This window comes from Trachymyrmex cornetzi, unplaced genomic scaffold, assembly GCF_001594075.2.
Source record: "Trachymyrmex cornetzi isolate Tcor2-1 unplaced genomic scaffold, Tcor1.1 scaffold147, whole genome shotgun sequence".
Taxonomy (NCBI): Eukaryota; Metazoa; Arthropoda; class Insecta; order Hymenoptera; family Formicidae; genus Trachymyrmex; species Trachymyrmex cornetzi.
In genome coordinates this window covers 2,881,523-2,900,626 of record NW_017296059.1, presented here as the reverse complement: position 1 = coordinate 2,900,626, position 19,104 = coordinate 2,881,523, and the positions used below count along the sequence as shown (strand labels likewise).

Sequence of the window (19,104 nt, the reverse complement as noted above, 5' to 3'; positions counted from 1 at the left end):
GTTACCGACCAGCCAAAGCCCAGGCTCGAATACAAAGTTTTACAGCTAGGTTGCTAACGGCACCAGCACTGGAACAGCTGGGCTATACTGCTCGGCAAGGTAGGACTAGGTAACGTGGCCCCGGAATATTGTATATGTATTACACTCTGTATGCACGCCTGCGTAACACACCGTTGCTACAACGACACGAATAAATAGAAGGAGGAAGACAAACTGAGTCTTCTATAGATTAGATAGATAGATCCTTCCATGACTTCATACTTAAAAAAATTTTTTATCGTGCTACTATCAGTAAAATAATTAGCAATTTTTTTTTATTACCGCAAATAAGCAATTTATTGTCAATCATTTTGCATTAATTAAATCGTAAAAGTTGAGATATAAAACAATTTACTACATTTCTAAATTAACAAAAAAAATTGATTTTTTTTTCAGAATCTCTTTTAAGAATTTAATTGAAGAATTTTTTAAGTATGTAAAAATTGTTGATATATAAAAATACGTATCGAATTTAGTTTCTTTGCTATTAGATAAACATAACGGAACATTTAATATATAATATACATTGCAGTCTGCATTTAACAACAAATAATATGTTTGATTATTGTCGGTATAGTTTATATGATAAATGTCGACGCCTTCACACGCTCTACATGTGACGGCCGCAAAAGTGTACGGGTATTATATCATTCTCCTTCATGTACAGGTTTTTAAAATGTCGCGTGTAACACTTGTACGAGAAGACGACACGTTACTATATGTTATTTATATGTTTCAATTAGATCTATTTTGCAATTGAATTGCAATTAAATGTGCCGCTAATTAGAATCTATCAAATGTCTATAAAGTCCATTATAAATGCAGCTGGTATCGTCGAAATTATTTATGTTATATACATAGAAAAATAACTGTAAAGTAACAGTATTATTCCTACAAAAGATGGCAAATTGCAGATAATACCCTTATGTTGTAATTAGAAGTTTATCTACGATGAACGGTGCTTCGTATACATAATTGCACAGTAAAAAACATTTCGTATTTGTGTTAGAAACGGTCCATTCAACAAGTCCTTGTTAAAATTTTGTATTGAATTTTGTAACATATTCGAGTGTTAATTTAACATAACTTGATTATGTTATTTAAATAATTTACGTTAAATTGATATACAATATTTCTTAGTGTCAAAATAACACAATTTATAAGTAAGTGAACATAAAAGCATGTTTTAAAACATAAATTCTAAGATGAATGAATAAAATGTGTTAATTTAACATATAATTTTATTGAAAAAAAATATGTTTCCACGGTTTGTTTACGAATTGTGTCCTACCATTTTTATATTTATCTTCTTAAATAATATTTGTGTTACTTTCTAACATATTCATCTTGTGTTAAATTAACATATAAATTTGAGTGGACCGTTCAGGACACGTAAAATATGTAAATTTACACAAATTTTCCAACGGTGTGCAGCAATTATCGCAATATTCCTCGAGAAACTTGTGATGTATGTTGTGTTCAAAATAGTTTCATATTTTATAGAGATAGTGGGCGCACCTTCGAACAATGCCTTACGTCCCTCATAAAATTGATAAAGACAAGTATCGGTTCGAGCATGCCTTGGCGAATCGCCAATACCGTCGTCTTTCTCATGTTACGTGCAGTGATCTATGACAAACGATCTTTGGCACTATCGTTATAATGTCGCCAGCAATTTTCTTTAAGTATTTCATCCGCCACACAGGATGATTTTCCATTTTTAGAATAAAAACACTTTATCTCTCAGGATAAAATAAACACGGTTGTTAGTATGCGCATCCCACGTTTAATCTCGCATTAAATTTTCCCGATTAACCCTTCAGAGCTGACAGTGAGTCTAATGAACCCAAGTCTATTGAAACTTAATTATAAACCTCTTCATCAAAATGCCTAACAATCTAATTTTCTGTGAATGTTATATTTATAGATTTAAATTATTAAAATATATTTATATATATATATATAGAGTATTTATTCTTTTTTTATACAAGTCATTTTGGTTCCTTGAACTTAATTAAAAAGTTTTAATTAACACAAATTTTTTTAATGGGTCTTACAGACTCAGCATCAGTAACTGTGTTACAGATTTTGGTGTCAACTTCAGAGAATTAAATAATGCCACAAAAAAATATTTAAACAGAAGCATCTCTTTGATAAAAAATAAATAAAACCGCAGTTTGTAACCGATTAAAGCCCCAGCGAAAAATCAGGCGAAGCGAGATGATGAAAAGATTGCTGGTTCGGTTTATCCAATACGAAGAATTTCCTGTTCGATAAAATTGTAGCTCGCTAAAAATCAATGTACACGATATAAACGAGAAATCGATACATACGCCTACCTTTTGCCATTTACCGGCGAAGATGTCACGCGAACGTTTTATACAGTTTTAATCGTCCGTGAACGACGATAGATTGACGTTTCGCTTCCTCGTCTCGCCTGCTCTCCGGTTAACGATGAGGATGGCGGAAAATGACGTCGGTGATACTATTGTGCTTTACTTCCGATTTACTTTTTATCATCACACCTCGCGATCCAGTTTCAATTCGTGAAATCTGGTATTAGGCGATACTTGAAAATATGTAACGCGAAATGCAAATTTTCTCACCGATCACCTTCCCCTTTCAAAGCATTCTAATGCTCATTCTACCAATGTAGACTAACTTTAATCTCGGCCCAACTTACTGTATTTTTTCTAATTCTTATAACTAGAAAAAAACATGAAGACTTAGTTGAACTGAGATTAAAATGTGTGGGCGGATAAAATGGATTTAAATAAATAAGAACAATATATATCTGTGTGAAGTTATTGAACCTAATTAAAATTTCGAAGTTGTTAAAATACGTACAAATCTACAAATTTGAAAATACACTGAGAAAAGTATTTAATATTTATGACTATAATTGTAAATAATGATAAAATAATTAAGATTAAGAGTTTCATTTTAATAATTATTATTACTGTTATACTGTTAATATAATTGGAATGATTATGATGCTAATAAAAAATTTATAAAATTTGCACTGAAAATAAATATAAATTATAATTTTAATTAAATAATAGTAATTACAACCATTTTTTCTCCCAACATTGTACATTACTAAAGTATCTAAAAATTTAACTAGATACACAAATCTGAAAAGAATCCAATAATTTAATTGGATCATCAAAATAATTATATAGAACGCTCAAATTAGTTGCCGGAATGTTAAAACTTTTTGCAGCACTGCTGCATGTTTGTGTGTGTGAGATTTCTATTAATTATTTTAATGGTACAAAATTATTTTCAATTCTATAGCTGGCAAAATTTATAGATACTTTAGCAAAATCGTTCTTTTCGTGAATAAAAGGTAACTCAAATAAAAGTAAAATTGTATATATTTTATAAATATTATATAACATTACGAATGTGATAAACAAGACAAAAAAAGATTTGAAAAAGATAAAAAAGCAAAAACTTAAAAATATAATGGTATTCGTTTTACTTATGTAACAAATAGATTCAACAAATATTTAGAAAATACGAGAAAAGTTACGTATCTTTACATAAAACTCAGTTTAGTCTAAATATATCTTTCCGTTCGACCAAGGCAGTGTTTTTTTCTCAAGCCTGTGTATGTGAGAAGAGGACTGTAGCAACGCTGTAGCAACAAGGGAAAGTGGAATTTGGGCTACACGCAGGAGTGCGCGCGAGCGAGCGAGCGAATGGATTTCGTGGGGATGCAAGACACTGGAGCACTCGACAGACGGGGAATGACGGTAAATGACGTAAGATAAGATAAGACAAGGTGAGGTTTGGTGAGCTGAGAGAGGCTCCTTATGGACATCCTTATAAGGTTGCGGCGCCCACGTGCGTGCGGTTCTCGACGACTCGTGGTGCGCTTTCGGACAAGAACTATACAAGTCTTTTTTTCCAGCTATGTACACGAAGGATCTTGTACCTTAAATAGCGTGACGCACGCATTTCTGTAAATTGTTTTCCACTAAATATGAAAAAAAACGTCAGATTTTATGAAAATGTTCTTCTAAATATACAGTATTAATTAAATAAAGAATAAATAAATCAAAATCTTTTATCAAAATGTGTTTTTCGTTTCGTATAAGCAGCAAATCTATTGTACTATCAATCTGAAAATATGAGTTTGTCAAAATAAAATGTGATTATAAACAGAGAATTTTAATTGTACAGAATGGAGTTTATTGTAGTGGAGACAGTTTGAACAATTTTATTATAATTGTGAAAATAAATGAAAATAAAACGAAAATGATTACTGAAAATCCTAAAAAAATAATCGAAGTTTTTTTAATTTCATGTAAATTACTACAATAGTCTTAAATCTATTTTACATTTAATGAAGTTAACTTTCCTTTAAAATACATATATTTTATTAAAAGACGAAGAACATTTAATTTTAATAACTTGCGATATCCTGCCAGAACACGTAGAGATCTAGAAATAAGATTAATCGCGGTGACCGAGATATATCGACGAAATTAGTCATCGAGCCTTTTACTCCAATATCTCCGTCTGTCGAGGATATCGTCAAGATTATTTGTGCGGGCGTTTTCTGTAATACATTTCTGTACACAGCAGGATTACACGCAGAATGCGTGTCAGCCACTTGTTGCACCACAATACCGCACCACAATCGATGTGCAAAAGTTGTATCATTGATCGTGAATTATACCTACATTGCAGAGTGCATGCCCCAAATTATTTGCGATAGTCAATTAAAAATTTCAAGCGGCAAAAAAGATAACATAATTGATAATAATATTCATATTTTTAAATATCGATATGTATATGTATATCTCTCATTCATTATAATAACGACACAACTTAAAAAAATAAAGTTTTTCAGAAAATATGTTTGAATGTTTTGAATTATTAAAATTAAAATTTTCTAATATTAATTTTGTAACGCAATTTTTGTGTAATAACTAATTGTAAAGAAATAAAAATATATTCTTTCTTTTTTCCGTCATATTTTTCTAGCAATTAAAAAATGACAATTTTTGAGTTATGTTACCTTTGTAAACAAGCGATATGTAGAATATTTAATCTCGTTTACTTGTCTGCCCTTCCGCCTCCTCAACGCAATCACTTCGTCACGTCATACTTAACGTGCGATCGTCGTGCGCTTATGATTATCGTTTGGCGCGGTGCAATTAATGACGCCGTCGTGCGGAGCATAATTGACGAACGTGCCCCACTTGCTAATCAAACATGAGCGTCCTGTTACGCGTGGCACGTTACTCTCAACCTTCGGTGCAGGCATCTTAAGTGCATCTACTTGGATGTCTGTCCACTGTCGCTTACCAAGCTCCAGATACCGCGGCCGAAATAGAGCGCGGACAAAAATAGACACGCGTTGTCCGTGAATGCCCGTTAATGCGCGAGATGAAAGAAATTGCGACGAGACGAGCGCATTAGAACGTGTAACGACCTAACGACGGTTATCTAAGCAGTCTGGCGAGCAGATCTCGGAAGATCTGCATTTCTTTGAAAAGATCAAAATCCTTAATCCTACAGTCTGAGAAAAATCATAGATTGCAATTATAAAGGACAATAATACAAGTTTTAAAATATATAAAAATAATGTACATGTATAGTTAAATGAATTATTTTATACTTATTGTGTGTGTGCTGTAGTGTACATTAATTCTACGAAATTTATAATAGTTGTTACTTTTATAGTTACTATCAATACGTTTTTCTCTGATAAGGAAATCATCAGAATTGTCCTTTATATTTTTTTTAGCTAGATTAAGCCCAGGTAAATCTCCGAGATTAAAGGAACCCCAGAGATTTAATTTGTCAACAGGCAAATCTATCAATCTATATTTGACAGATTAATACGAAATCAAATTGAAACAGACACGAGTAATTCAGGGATCAACTGATGTATTAGGTCGAAGCCTCGTTTGTCTGGCAATGAATTCGCGTTGAATCATACGCGACAAATAGTAACTGTTATTTCTCTTAATACGCGCAAAAAGAGACACAGTCAATACGTGCATTTTCCCAATGATTAGCAGAATGCACGTGCAATGCCATTTTTTTCAGGTTGCGAAGGTCAGACGCTTTAAATACGGACAATAGTAAACGCGTCGCGTTACGCGGCTAGGCGCAACTCGGTCGATTGACATTTTGAATGCGAACGGGCGGAAGAGCCTTCGTACATTTCCGAACGACACGGACGATACGAGTTTAGTTTTCGTCGTCGTATTGATTACCTCGAGTCATGGCGTTAGAGTTTGAAACGCAAATTGAGATCGTTCTATTTTACAGAAATAAATTTGATATAACGGTGACATATTAAAAGAGAAGTAAAGTAATAATCTTATCAAAGTTCATTTCTCTCTAATATTCTTAAATTTTTCCAACAAATATAGTAGCTTGCAAATAGCATCCATCTCCGGTTAAATAGATTTTTCACATTTTCTTTTAAAAACAAAAACCAAAGAAATTTTTACTAATATTCTATAGAACGACGCTATTTAAAAATATATATAAGAAATGAACGTTATTTATACTAACCAAGAATTCCTTCCAAAATAAGGCTAAAACCGAGCAATAATGAATGTTGTCAAATAAGAAGAGTCACACTTATTCTTTGAGAAAACAACAAAAATATTTTGATTCTACTGACAATTAGAATTTATCAGTTTAGTAAAAAGAGCATTAAAATTTCTTTGATCTTCGCTTTTAAAAGAGAACATGAAAAATTTATCCATAGCCGGAAACTGTTGTATCTCCTTAATATCCAAGTATATTCCACAGGTTTAAATGTATTCGCTTCATGTTCGTTAATGAGCTCGCAGATAAAAGGAAACATTGAAATAGATTTAGAAGCCGTTGCTTTCGCTTATAGTTTTAAAGGTATAAGAGATTAAATGCTTTATATGAACATAATATCTCCTTGCTACTCTGTGGTTTAGTTCTTGTAACAGTTCTCCATTTAGTTCTCGTAACAAAATAATGATGCAATTGCACTCCAACGACGCGTTTCGCTGATCATGCCGCGTAAAAACTGTTACACGCGAATATGCGTCTCTCATTCCTCGTTTCAGAACATTTCTCGCGGAATTCGCGACGGCCTGCGTCATATCGAGGACGATCTATGCACGTTTATGCGTGAGAGCATGTTGCGATGCCGTCCGTGAAAAACTCGCGCGCAACGTTACGGCAATTGTGTCAGAAATTCTCGCGAATTAAACAGCTCGCCGGTAAGTTCGTTAACGAACCAAAACGCAGAATTCAATGGCACCCATTCAGCAGAGATCGCGCGATGACGTGATGAATTAACCGCCAATTGAAGAAGGTCGAACCGAAACTTGACAAGGATATCGAAGTGCCGGAAATTATTCACAACCTCAAATAATTTCTTTAGGAAACGAACTAAACATGAAGCCCTAAAACGATGAAAAACCAAAAAGTTAAGCAACAAATTCGTTTGAAATTCAACTTCTTTTTCTATTGTATAATTGCGATTAATTTACAAACAAATCCAGCCGCGTAAAAAATAGTGACTTCAATTATAAGTATACGAAGAAAAATGATTGATCTGTGTGAAGTTAGCCCTAGCTTTTGAAAAAATGAACTTTTTATAACTCATTCGATTGCTCATCATTTGGATATGTATGTAGCACTTCTGGTGTAAAAAGTACTAATTGTAAGTGTAATATAAAAAGTCTTATAATATGACTATATAACGATCGTTCATTTAGCAGAATAATAAAGTAAATTTGATATACATAAGTGGCGCCTGTCTCTATGAACCCGCTGATTTTATAAAATTTACTAGAATTCTAGCGAATATTACTTTACTTTTTTCTCCGTGTATGTGTATGATTAATTTTTTGTGTAAAAATAACACCCTATTACTACATATAAAAACAAATTTATACATTTGAATGTGTATAGTACCATTTTTATAAAGAAAATTAAATCACATACATATATTGAAGTCACTTATAACACTATAATATGTATAGTAGTTGTAAGTGGTTGTAGTTGTAAGAATTGATCAATCACAGTCGAATATTCTTTTCATATTCGATTGTGATTGATCAATTCTTACAACTACAATCACTTACAACTATACGCTTACGCAGTTGTAGAATGGGCTTAAGAAAACAGGGAGAGAAGTAACATACGTGCACTCAGGATGAACGCAGATAAGCGGCGCCGTCCGTGATAAGCAGATGATCGATACGCTTCCGGTAGCGTAAAGTGTTCCAGGCAGCAATTATCGATAATTACAAAATAACTGATCTGATGCTTCGTACGCAGCCGGGTAAAAACCTTAACACGCATTAGCCATAGATCGTGCACGGGCAGTGCACGAGTATGCGTGTAACCGGCTATTGGCAAACCCTCGCCTTTCTTGGCGACTGGTCTGACTCATTCAACGGTGGAAAGAACGCGTTAATAAAAACGGTGCCGATTGTCTTATAAAAGAATAGAGCTGCATTCGAAGCCGGAGATATTGGAAAATACCGATATGCTTGAATAAAAGAAAGTACCAAGCGCCAAAATGTTTCTCCAGGAGAGAAATATAAATTAGAATAAATATAAATTAAATATATTGCAAGCAAAGATAAGCATATAAGTAAAAAATATTTGTTGTTTGTATTAGAAACGGTTCACTCAAGTCCTTGTTAAAATTTTGTGCCAAAGAATTTTTAGTATACCTAAGTGTTAATTTAACATGATATGATTGTTATTTACATTTGTGTTAAATTAATATTTAACCTTTCTCAGAATTAATAATTTATAAGTGAACAAATAACATAGAAATAATATTTTTAAAAAAGACAGTTTTAAGATAAATGAATAAAATGTATTAATTTAACATATTATAAATGTTTAATAAAGAAATATAATAAAGAAATATAATAAAGAAATATAATTACTTATAAATTATATCAGTGTTACGTTTTTTGTATTAATTTTTTATATAATATCGATGTTACTTTCTAATATGTATATTCATTTTATGTTATTTTAACACAAAAATTTGAATGGACTGTTTAGGACATTGTGAAATATGTTAATTTAACATAAATTTTTCAACTGTATAAAGAAATAGTATTAATAAATAAATAACCAAAATATCTTTTCAAATAATCCTGAAAAATGATATTTCAATCAGTATAGATATACAAGGCCGCAAACTACGAAGGACAATGACCTCTTTCAATACTTTTGCTACGGAAAAATCAATTGAGATCGATCAAAGAAGTTTGCTATCAATTTGTCATTTATTATACACTATTCCAAAATATATTACAAAACTTATTTGTTCTACTTCTCATTTAAAAAGCATAAAAGTATAATTTTAGGAATTTTTTAAAATAGTTATATTCAAGATAAATTCGATTGAAAATAAATGGACTAAACTTTGCGAACTCTGTGTTCAGCGTATAGATGAACGCAGTATAGAGCTGTAATGAAGAACGGCAGAGAGAAGGCAAAGACTATTATTACATAAATATTAGCTGATTTGGTGTTGCCAGTGTGGGTATGAATTTACACGGAACAAACATCGCGGAACACGATGCCATTCCCTTTAATTCCAGAGCACTCGACCACGAAAGCTCGCGCTGATGCGATGTCGTAATTCAATTTCGGTTTGCATACACGGTCAGCCGGAAGTCGATTGGTTCCCATCGCAGAATTTCCTGACCACACGCAATCGGCGGCAATACCAGAACTCATCTTAAAATCGCAACGCAAATACACGATTGAAGACATGCGAATCCTTTAATCTTGGCAACTGTACCGACACGGCGCTCTTTAATCTTGCCATTGTTCCTTTTCACCGCTTTCATGAATCACAAAAGAATTTTCCGACGTATAAAAGGAATAGGAAAATCACAAAAAATGATTGTAAATTATTGTAATTTACTTTGCAAGAAGATCATCATTTAATAAACTTCCAATTACTGTATAGAAAATTACAGCTTACACCCTACTTTTCATATAAATTATTTCGAAACGCAGTTTTATCTAGATTCATGTGAATATCCAAATGTCAATGGATTACTATTGTGGCGAACGAATAAAGTGACAAAGCCCGATTGATGATTTTAATCTCAAGGACGAGTGGAAGCCTTAGAAATATTCTGCGTTGGCGGACTAATATTGTGCAAAGTGCGCGACGTATGTAGTATGAAATAATAGTCGAAGCTCCCAGGCACAACTGCGCGATGAGCAATACAACGAATTATAAGTAGCATCATCGATGAAATAATACGACGTGCTCGATCGACAGTATCTCATCATTCGCTAAAATTAAAGCCATCCGATGTAATTCTATGCAAGATGATTAATTTTTTCAAATTAAATATTATAAATAAAAATTAATTTACATTTCTGCTTACTCGTACGTGTAAGCGGATAACGAATTGTTTCTAAACTTCCCAAAGATAAATTCCTTCTCTAAAGAAAAACATTTCCTAAACTTCAGATTAGTTTTTTCATTTCATGAGATTATGATTAAATTGTTTTTGTTAGGAAACTTAAAATGGTTAACGTTAAAAAAAATTACTAACGATGAGAAGTTGCACGATAATACAGCACAAGGATTTCTCATCCTATTTTCGCGAGAAGGAAAAATTCACTGTAAATTCATTACAGAATATGACGCTCTTTCAAACTCCTTTGAGATAGCTAGATGAAATTTCAAGATCGATATCTGGCGTCTTGGCAAGTTTTGCATCTGACAGTCAGCATCCGTCGGATAATTAATAACATCAAGGAGCATCACGAGGGAAATGCTACAAATTTGCTTGCGCTTGCAAAAAGCGAGCTTCTCGAGAGGCGCACTGAATGTATTGTGGGAGGCTATCCAACGAAGCACCCATTGCTAATATCGATCGTGCCGCATTGCAATGTGTTCGTGAACGACTGGAGTGTCCAAAGTGTCCGAGGGGTGGTCTGATTCACGCGATCGTAATTCTGGCGGGCCAGGTGTTCGGCACGAAAACGCATAATTCGTGATATAGTGAATACGAAATTTTGCGACGAGGTAAACTCTACGTTCAGTGGATTATAAATTGCAAAAATTTTAGCTCGTTAGGAGAAACTCGTGTCGTAAAGATTGCAAATCTCCGCTTGCAAATATAATGCTGTTTCCTTTTCAGAAATGTTTGATGACGATGACAGCTTTAAGATTATTTACACAATAACTCCAAGTAGTGTGAGAACAGCGATAACTCAAGATAACACGTATAATCCGTAGCGAAATGCTCCAACTCTCAGTTAACTCTCCGTAATAAATGCTACTACTGGAGATAAGTGTAATGCTCATTCATAAGCGTTGGCACAAAGCCTTCGATAAATAGGAAAATATTTCATTCGCATTCATATTTCCATTATTCTGAACTTTCAATGTGCAAGAATTGTAAATGAGGGGAACGACTTTTGTCGGAAAGACTGCAATCTTCCGCCAGTTAGTTATCAAAATCTTTTTCGCAGAACGTCCAAAATCGTTTACGTCGCGATATGATGGTTGGGAAACACTGTGCAAAAAGGATTAACGCTCGAAAGCGCAATGATATTTCTTCCCATGCGTGCCGCAACATAAAGTGGTTAACAATAAAGCAATTCCCGCGCGGTCTTTAAGAACCTCTGCGAATTATGAATGCTCTGGTGAGCATTCAACGAACGAAATGCAGGTTTCACGTCCGTCGCCTACGCGATACAAACACACGGAATAATTGATAAAATTTTGTGCCGAATAATAGATTATACCAACGGTTCGTACCTGCAAGATTAATTCCCGATTAATAAGCCGGTAATTTCTCACACAACTATAGACTTCCAAACAACATAAATACAATAAATAATAAATTAAATTTCATATTGAATTATGAAAATCCGTTGTACTCCGCAAAAGCCGCTCTTTATTTGTCATTCAAATATCACATCATCATAATAAAAGCTGAAAAGAAAAGAAAATATGATAATTTAAAAGTTCACAATCTTTGGAACATTATAAACGTTTACAATTTTTGTAAATTATAATTCTTTATAAATAAAATATATAATTTTTCCTTCCGGCTTATCAAGCAAGAAATTGATCCATTCCAAGAATTAAAAAAAATAGATTTCCATTTTTTTCATTTTCAAACAAAAAATAATAAATCTGGGGAAATATATAAACTCATATCTGGGAAAATATATAAAACCTATACATATAAACTTATATTATATAAAGCAAAGTTTAGGAACCTCTCACGAATTATGAATGCCCTGATAAGAATTCAAGAGCGACTGCTGCCTAGTCCATTTACGCGAAATATTTTCACATGGCTCGAAAAATGAGTATTGTGCCTGGCGGTCGTGTTCCGCCGGATCAATTATGCCAGTCTCCCCTAACGCGCCGCTCGCTCGCTCGCTCGCTCGCTCTTACCGCAACGTGCCGCCTCGCGAACGAATGTAACGGTGAGCAGCCGACGAGTGTGCATCCGAAGTGCAGACTGCAACGAGCGAAAACTTCGTGCCCGGCCTCGTCTATAGTTGATGGTACCCGGCGCGGTCGTGCTCGTGCACGCTGAATTAAATATCGAAAGATATATCCACCCCAGGCACTCCTATCTCTTTCTCCAAGACTGCGTCGAGAATGAACGACCTCCCCGGCTGAAGTTTTGAGGACTTATACATAGACTCGGAGATAACTTCAAAAATTTACGAAAACAGGGACAGACGGAATTAATAATTTCATCGGACGAAAATTTATGGCGATTGTATATGTGTCTTTCCAAGATTATACTTTGCGACCTTTTGTTTTTTATTTCTGAAGTTCTCTCGAATAATTTCGAAGTTTTGGAATTATCTTGGCACGCAAAGATATTAAAGCAGTGATATGGAACCTTCTTTTTTTAAGAATCATTTTCAGAGGGCTATTTTCGGAAATAGGTAAAGCGATTTCTCGAATTTCTTCAAGTATAAAATAAAGTCCTTCTTTTACAAAACGAAAATTTTCTCGAGATAAATTAAATGAGCGTTCTTTAATAACCAATTAATTTGGTTAATTATTCGCAAGATGACCGTGCAAGATTGTTGAGAAATTCTTAAACAAATTCAGCTTTACCTTTCAAGAATTAAATAATCGGATATTTTTTAGTTTCGTTCATTCTTTTACCAATGCAAATTAACTTTAATCAGTTTAACAGTACCTTGCGGGCCGCATAATGTTTCAATCAATTTATTATATCCTTCAAAAGAAAATTGTTTTAAGTACATATTAATGAGTTTTTCTAAAATTTATAATAAGTATATATTTTAAAATTATTATTATTAAGAAAATATTCTTTGTTAAAAATAATCGTTACTTAAAAGAAAAAAGTGAATTGAGTAATCACTTTCCTTAACAATAAAATGATATTTTTATATTTATGTTAAAAAATATGTCTCGTCATGGCTTAACAAGTTAAATTCAGTTCTGTAATAGAGTGATATTAAAGATTTAGTTCTCTAATAGAGATATTAATCTGAAAAAAATAGATGAAAATTAAGATTAGAAATAAACGTGACACGCATCTCACGTGTGGATACATATAGAATAAAAAGTTATATTCGTGTAAAAATCGTAGTTAGTAATCTACATATTATATTCCGTCGTATACATGTATAGGTATGCCGAATCGATATTGAGTGTCACATATATAAACAATCGAGAGATCAATAGAGAGCATAGGCATATAACTGACGTCAATTTTGGATCTAATATTTCTACTCTTACGCGAACAAGAACATTGAGTTCGTGCCGGAAGTTCGCGATCACGAACGTAAGATTTCGTCTTCGATTAACCCTTCAAACATCAAGAAAGAAAGGAGAGCACGTATAGTCTCGTCAATTTGCTTTCTTCCTTAAATCCCCTTCGTAATTGTGTTACACTATTGAAACTTTAAAGTGATTTCAAACTATCGCTGATCTTAATTCAAATATTGAATACTGATACTTGTCGAACTTAAAAATATTTGATTATTTAATGAAATAGTTGAAATATTAAGAGAAAGGTAAACAACCACATTTATGCAAGAAGTACTAAATGGTCATTATTGATCCTCCGTTTCTAGTTTTTAAATTAATATTATATTTCTTGTACAAAAGAAATATAATTACAATTCTGAAATTTTTTACTTTCCACTAATTATGTTCTTTATTACTGATGAAATATTTAATTTTTTTATCACTTATGATCGGTTTTCCATTTTCTTGTTAATTTGTAATTGTCTAAATTGTTGAAAAATACAGACATCCTCCATTTTAACTTATATTTATGTTAGCGTTCCAATTTGTTAGATTGGCTTTTCACTCTTAAATTGTTTCAATCGCACTATTTTTCTTTGTAATTTATGCGTTTTTTCACTATTTAATGTCTAAGGCTGAAGACGACTAAGTAAACATATTCCGTAATTTTATTATTTATGTTAAACAAAGCCTATTAATTATGTCATACTCGTTAATATGACTTATTATTTTGATAACTCACACGAGCTGTTCTTAATATTAATTATAGTCATGGCTTAACTTCACTTAAGTTAATAATGTATTGATAAAAAATGTGTTTTTTAGCTGTAATTAATCAGTAAACTGTTGGTTTTAAAGTGGTAATTTTAAAAGTTTCTCATTACGAAACTTTCAATTTAGTGATTAACCAGGTAGAAAAATGCAATTTTTATATTATTATTATCAGATTAAGTTGAACCACAAGTTAATCAGAAAATGAAAAATTGGAACATAGTAATTTATTCACTTACACAACCTGTTAGTTCTTTTAAGTAAAAAAATGTCAATATACTTCCAGCGTTAAAAACTCCTGAACAATCTTCAGCGAGCCGATAATTGATCAAATTAATTAGCTACATTAAAGAACGATCATTTAATTTACCTCGAGAAAATCTTAATCGTTTTGCAATAAATAATTTCTTCGTTATTTCGCACATTTCGCAAGGAGTTAGCTTAATGTTTTCAAGATTAATTTAAAGCAAACTGCGTTTCGTGACTTCCGCTCTTCGATTACGTTAACGAGAACGTAACTTTGCTCGTGCTGGAAGCTCACAAGATTTTCGGTCTCGTTCTACATGTCGGGAACAACACGCGTGGTGAAAGGAAGTTGCCGTCTTACAACTCGATCAAAGGCTTTGAAACATCCGTTATTACGCTCGCAGGAATTTGGATGGCACATCGACAGAATAATATCCTCGGAAGCAATTACCATTGAAGAAGATGCCCGATATCGTCACCTTTGATATTTTATCCCACACATATCAACTGCGTTTCTCAGAAATTGAAGTCGTCCCCGCACATAGTCACAGATAAATTCAACGCGCAGAATTCTAACAACGTGTCTTTGCACGGAAAGAATGATTTTGTTGCAATATTTAAAAATTGAAATATATATATATATAGACTTGAATAATTTTGTTAGACCAAAATAATTATCAAAATTGTGAAAAAAATTCAAATATGATGAGAAGTGCTGCAAAAATTTTGATATTCTAGCAATCAGTTTAAGTTCTACGTATCTAATTATCTTGATTAAAATTATTTTCAGATTTATATCTAGCTCAATTTTTAGATACTTCAACAAAACAAACCATACTCTTTTTGTGTACATTTTAAATAATTGAAAAAAAGTTACATTTCCTTCGCATTCGACTTAAGTCCGATTGCATCAATGTTACTTTGACTTCAAACGAGACTTAAAACACTCTGGTTCTCTTTTTAATGCTGAGAGAAACAAAGAAGGAGAGAGTCTTAAGTTTCCATTAAAATTAAAATAACGTTGATGCAATCAGGCTTTAAAACATTCGAATATTTTTATTTAACATTTAATATATTAAATTATAAAGATTTATAATTATTACATAATATATATTATTTTTAATATAATTTTAAAAAATCATCCCCGGCTGAATGAAGAATGGAGCTTTGCAGTTTATAAATTTCAAATTTAGTTTGCGAGAAGAGCGATTTAACTTTGATAATTTAAAAATAATCTCTTTTTTTTTCTTGTTTTAATATTTTAATTGAGAAATTATTCACTCCAAACTTCTTCAAAAATAATTTTTTTATCTGGATATTTTGATTAAGAAACTACTTAGAACTTCTTTAAAAGTCATCAAATAATTTAAATATATAGCGTCCATTTGCTACAATAACGACCCGAAAAACGAAGTTTTCCAAGAAATGTGAGACGGAAATTTAAATAATTAAAATTGATTAATTTTAACTTTGAAATGCAATTTTGACACAAGTTGAATGCAGAGGAAAAAAACAATTTTACTAAAGTATTCAAAAACATAGCTAAATATAAATCTGAAAATAATTTATTAGACAATTAAAATAATTACATAAAAATCTCAAGCATGATGAGTAATGCTTTAAAAAGTTTTGATAGTCTAGCAACCAATTTAAGTACAATTATTTTTACAGTTCAACAAAATTATTTTCAGATCTATAGCTAAATTTTAGATACTTCAACAAATTTGCAAGCAACTTAAAAATGACAATTTGTTGTCATTATTGTAACACATGAGCGATATGTATATTGTGAATATTACACTTCACGATGTTCTTAATTATTTACAACGATTTATGGCAAGCCGCAAGAAAAGGCGCTGCAAAGGACAGCGAAGAAAGACGGGGGCAGCGAAATCCTGGTAAGAAAAAAGGAAAACAAATATGGCGCGAAGGGGAGAACTCGCGCGAATTGCGGAAGAAAGGTCGAAATTTCCCGTATATGGGAACACTAGTTCGGGCATGGAGGTCGGCCGGTCGATCGACCGAAGGATCGATCTGGGCCCACGCATGATCGTCATGCGTCGATCGGGCCGCGTGACAAGCGGTCGCGGAAAAATACAGAGACGCACGAGTGAAACCAGGTAAGCGATTGAGAAGAGTGAGAGGGAGGAGGAGGGGGAGAGAACGGATAAGAGATAATGAAGAGATTGGAAATAAGGAAATAAGAAATAAATTAAGAAAATAATACCGAAATATAAAAAGGAAAAGAGAGAAAGAGAGAAAACAAGAAAATGAGTGGAAAGAAAAGAAACTCTACAGATTATTTTTACTAATTTACGTTAACTGTAATGTGTATTTATAAACTTAACCTTTGGAGGACGGAGGTACATTTTTTAAATCTTACAGCTTTTCTCCTTAAGTAAGACTTTTATAATTCATTATTTTATTGTATTTCTTGACTCAAAATATGACTGTTTCAGCACTATATTAATGATTTTTTGCAAAGATTAATTTACTCCTTTTTCTAATTCTTACACTGAGAAAAAAATTGTTCTTTTTGAATAAATGAATTTAATCCGTCTTTATTTCTTTCGATGAAAAATGTACGTATTTAAGTCAAACATACATATTAAATTTAAATGCATACATTTTTAAACGGAAGAAATAAAAACGAACTAATTAAATTAATTTAGTTAAATAAACGATTTAATCAAATAAACAATCTTTTCCTCAATGCAGAACTAGAAAAATATACAAATTCAGTTAGACCAAGATTAACGTTAATCTACCTTGGTAGAAATTAGAATTACCAGCTATATTGTTTTAAGAATAAGTGCGTGTACTTTTTTTAAAATTGTGAAACTTCTGGTTATTAGTTGCAATTGTATATTTATAAAATTACATTAATAAGAATTGCCAGTAAAAATTGTGTTCTAGAAATTTTATTTTATTAAACACCTCCATTTAACGCATAAAAAAGTTATACTTCTTCCCTTCTTAGGAATATCATCTTTGTTTAACCTTTAAGTGAGGAAGTGGAGTGTTCAGAACAAATTTTATTTTTATAATTATACTTTTTAATAGTATTATATTATAAAGTTAAATGTATTATTTACATTCTTTACATTATTTATACTCTTGATGAGACAGAGAAATGTAAAAATAATGAATTTTAAAACTTCTGTGAATTCTTTTCATTTTCCTTTCCCAGAACAAGGTTTTTAAGATAACGATGCGTAAAGGGCTGTAGTCACCTATCTACTTAAAGGTTAAAAAGTATACATATACATTCTTTTCTTGTGATTCACAATCAGGTATGATATATTTATATACTTGTTTATATTTATGCACTTGCATACTTTTTGTATAATAAGTATATAATATTAAGATTTAAATCTACGTTTAGCCTTTAATTAAAAAATGTACATATACACTCTTTTCCTATACTTCAGAACTGAACTTCTTGTGCGATTCATCTTCTTTTTCCCTTCACATTGGAGAGAAAGAGACAAGAGATGAACCGTGCAAGAAGTTCAGTCCTGAGCTATAGAAAAAAACAGGTCTATGTTAACTCTAATAAAAATGGACATGAGAGACGATCCTTTCCAAGAAGAACGAGAGAACCAGAAATGCTCGTTTCTATCAATGTAAATTAATCTCGATTCAACTTACTCTTCATCTTTTTCTAATTCTTAGAACTAGAAAAAGATAAAGAGTTAGTTTAACCGAAATTAAAATTAAACTACATTGGTAGATACGGGCAAGAGACGGAGAACTCGAAATAAGCATTGCAGGAGAAGTAGACGGACTCCGATGAGTACGAAAGAAGCGCTGCTGGAGGGAGAGGATAAGAAGGAGAGAGGCCGAGGAAAGGCAAGTGGGAAGACGGAAATTCGCGGAAGAATAAAGGAATCGGCGCGAGAAGAAGCGATGGAGAAGAGAGAGAGAACGGAAACACACAGCAAAACGGATCGGCGAGGAACGACGCGCGCGCGCTCGCGGGTACAATAATAATCTGACTGGTAATTTTACTATTCTCACCGTCGGTCCTCTGGATGTTTATGCTGCAGCCGACGTCGATCTTGCACGTACCGTGATCCATGGTCATTTAGTCCGTCCCTCGCACCTCGTTCGGCACCATAAAACGCGACCCGGCTCCGTTAAATTATCACGGCTTAAAACGGGGCCCTGCACGCGGCCGGATTAATCGGCTTGGAACGTGTGTGTATGTGAGGAAAGAAGTATAGAGAAATCGCGAAAGAGAGAGAGAGAGAGAGAGAGAGAGAGAGAGAGAGAGAGAGAGA

General features: G+C 32.8%; 1 protein-coding gene across 3 annotated transcripts in view; it reads right to left on the bottom strand.

Moving 5' to 3' along the window:
* The window catches only part of Klp10A (kinesin-like protein 10A), a 42,557-nt gene extending 23,459 nt beyond the window's left edge, over positions 1-19,098 (bottom strand). For 2 of the 3 annotated variants that reach the window (XM_018502414.1, XM_018502410.1), the window contains exon 1: positions 18,842-19,098. In XM_018502414.1, coding sequence (XP_018357916.1) covers positions 18,842-18,908 — 67 coding nt within the window. In that variant the 5' untranslated portion in view covers positions 18,909-19,098. Of the gene's footprint in view, positions 1-1,450; positions 1,457-18,841 lie in introns of those variants that run through there. The other variant, XM_018502412.1, reaches the window with a different exon arrangement.
* Between the last annotated feature and the right edge of the window lie 6 nt (positions 19,099-19,104).